This window comes from Carassius auratus, unplaced genomic scaffold (assembly GCF_003368295.1).
Source record: "Carassius auratus strain Wakin unplaced genomic scaffold, ASM336829v1 scaf_tig00032877, whole genome shotgun sequence".
In the NCBI taxonomy this organism is placed as follows: Eukaryota; Metazoa; Chordata; class Actinopteri; order Cypriniformes; family Cyprinidae; genus Carassius; species Carassius auratus.
Genome location: NW_020526032.1, coordinates 30,957 through 33,593, shown reverse-complemented (window position 1 = coordinate 33,593; position 2,637 = coordinate 30,957). Strand labels below are relative to the sequence as shown.

At 42.3% G+C, this 2,637-nt stretch overlaps 1 protein-coding gene across 1 annotated transcript; it reads left to right on the top strand.

Annotated features, from left to right (window-relative positions):
• Positions 1-221: 221 nt before the first annotated feature.
• LOC113081023 (inhibin beta B chain-like) lies at positions 222-1,153 on the top strand. The gene has a single exon (XM_026253083.1). It carries the CDS (start codon positions 464-466, stop codon positions 1,148-1,150), a length of 687 nt encoding a protein of 228 aa, XP_026108868.1. The 5' UTR covers positions 222-463; the 3' UTR covers positions 1,151-1,153.
• Positions 1,154-2,637: the final 1,484 nt, after the last annotated feature.

Sequence of the window (2,637 nt, the reverse complement as noted above, 5' to 3'; positions counted from 1 at the left end):
CCTAAAAATCTGAAAAAAAAAAAAGTATTATATTTTGCAAGAAAAGCTTATTTATAAGACATAAAAGATCTATTTATTGTGACATTATTTCTATGACAATTAAGCATATTTCGCCCCATTCTCATTACTGTAACGAGACTAAATGAAATGATGAATAGAATCAGTATTTTAAAATATATTATATATCTGGGTTATTTATAGCAGTAGTATTTTTGTTCTGCCTTCATGCTGAATATTTAATAAAATAATATGGGTAATTCTCATAAAACTTCCAAGAACATGTCCAGGTCATATTTTATCCTAAAATCAGAAGTTATATTTCAATGAAATGCACTGAGCTGATCTTTATTTTCTCTCTTTTCTTGATCCCACAGACGAGTCGCTGACCTCCAAAACCAGCCTGTTTTTCGTGATCTCCAACGAGGGCAACCAGAAACTATACGTGTCCCAGGCCAGTCTGTGGATGTACTTCAAGCTTCTGCCTAACGTTTTGGAGAAAGGCTCCAGGAGGAAGGTCACGGTGAAGGTTTACGCGCAGGAACCGGGATTCGGGAGCAAGTGGAACTTGGTGGAGAAGCGCGTGGATCTCAAACGCAGCGGATGGCACACTTTTCCATTGACGCACGCCGTGCAAATGGTTTTCGCCAAAGGTGATCGCCGGCAGAACCTGGACGTGCGATGCGAAGTGTGCGAAAAGTTGGGCGTTGTTCCTGTTTTGGTAAACACTGCCGACGAATCCCACCGTCCTTTCCTTGTGGTCCAAGCGCGAGCGGCCGACAACAAACACCGCATTCGTAAACGAGGTCTTGAATGCGATGGAAGCGGCAGCTTGTGTTGCCGTCAACAGTTTTACATCGACTTCCGCCTCATCGGCTGGAACGATTGGATCATCGCCCCGTCAGGATACTTTGGGAATTATTGCGAAGGGAACTGTCCGGCGTACATGGCCGGGGTTCCCGGATCGGCTTCGTCTTTCCACACGGCCGTCGTGAACCAATACCGAATGCGAGGAATGAGTCCGGGATCCATGAACTCCTGCTGCATCCCGACCAAACTGAGCCCCATGTCCATGCTGTACTTCGACGACGAATACAACATCGTGAAACGGGACGTGCCCAACATGATCGTCGAGGAGTGCGGCTGCGCTTAAAGACTTCCATAGTAATCGAAACGAATATTTAAAGACTCGTCCATGCTCGCAAATCCTTCCACGCAATCTTTGTACATATATTTATGTTCTTTAATCGGTGAGCAATTCAGTTCCTGACGATACTGTCACGTCAAAAAGATGGGATTGGTTTTATCTATGTCTACACTTTTAAAAGACAAAGGTTCTTTATTGGCATCAATTGTACCGTGAAGATCATCCATTAGACCAAAAACAAGTTATTTAGATTATTAAAATGTTCTTTACACTAAGAAAAACATGGTTCTTTTGAAAGGACAGTTCACCCAAAAATTGAAAGCTGTTAATTTACCCACCCTCAGGTCAGTTAGATGTAGGTGATATTTTCTTCAGTAGAGCATTTAAGATAATTTTAAGCTGAAAGCGTGCTCTTTGGTGCATGTTAGCAAATGCACATTTTGAAGAATTTAAAAAAGCATGTACGTACAGACAATACCAGTGATATATTGAGGTCTTATGAAGTGAAACAATCAGTCTGTGCAAGAAACCTGTCATTACTTACAACATTTTGGCTCAGGTGGCAGTAACAGTCAAGCGTCTGCGAGTGAGTTTTGATTGAGTAACTGTTTCAGATGCTTTAGTCCAGTTTGGTGAACTAGTTCGTCAGCTTCACTAAGGGTGCGTTCACACCTGCCTCATTTAGTTCGGTTGAATCGTACCAGAGTTCGTTTCCCACTTTGGTGCGGTTCGACTGGGCAGGTGAGAAAGCAGCAATGCATTATGGGAAGAGGAAGTGTTTGTTGACAGTTTGCACTTTAGCAAGGCAGCTCATGGACAAACTTTGAGTAGTGAGGAGGTGCAGATCCTCATAGAAATTTGGTCAGAAGACCATGAGCGTGTCAGAGTTAAAAGGAATTAATGCACGCTTCCGCTTGAAGTTACGAGCGATTCCCGCTCGCCGTTTGCAGTGGATTAGAACGTTGTTTTCAAGCTGCATCCGCGCTTCATTATAGAGATGTATTGTTTGCATATTGTGGGGTTTATGCAAACAATGTAATAGATTATGGCCAGGGACAAAACCAGCCCACGCAATCATGTAGTTGTGTTTGTCTCCGTGTTGTTTTCTGGCTTTTCCACTTATGTTGGAATTTTCCCGCACGTAAATTCTGACCAATCGAAAATCTGTTCATGTCAATCAGTGATGTGGATGTTGTCATGTGACTGCATTTTGGTTTGTTTCAAGTGGTTCGCACCAAAGCAATCAGTGTGGTGTGAAAAGGAACCAAAAAAGCTGAAAAAATGCCAAAAATTTTATGCCCTTGGTTCGGACCAATGAATCGAACTAGAGATGTGAAAGCACCGTAAACAAAAACCGGTTCAAAAGAATGATTCATCAGTAAAAACGTTTGCTTGAGGCTCTGGATCACCGGTAATAATGTTGTAAATAATGTTCGGTTTCTTGCACAGACTGATCGTTTTGCTTCATAAGAACTCAATATATCATCATGAGC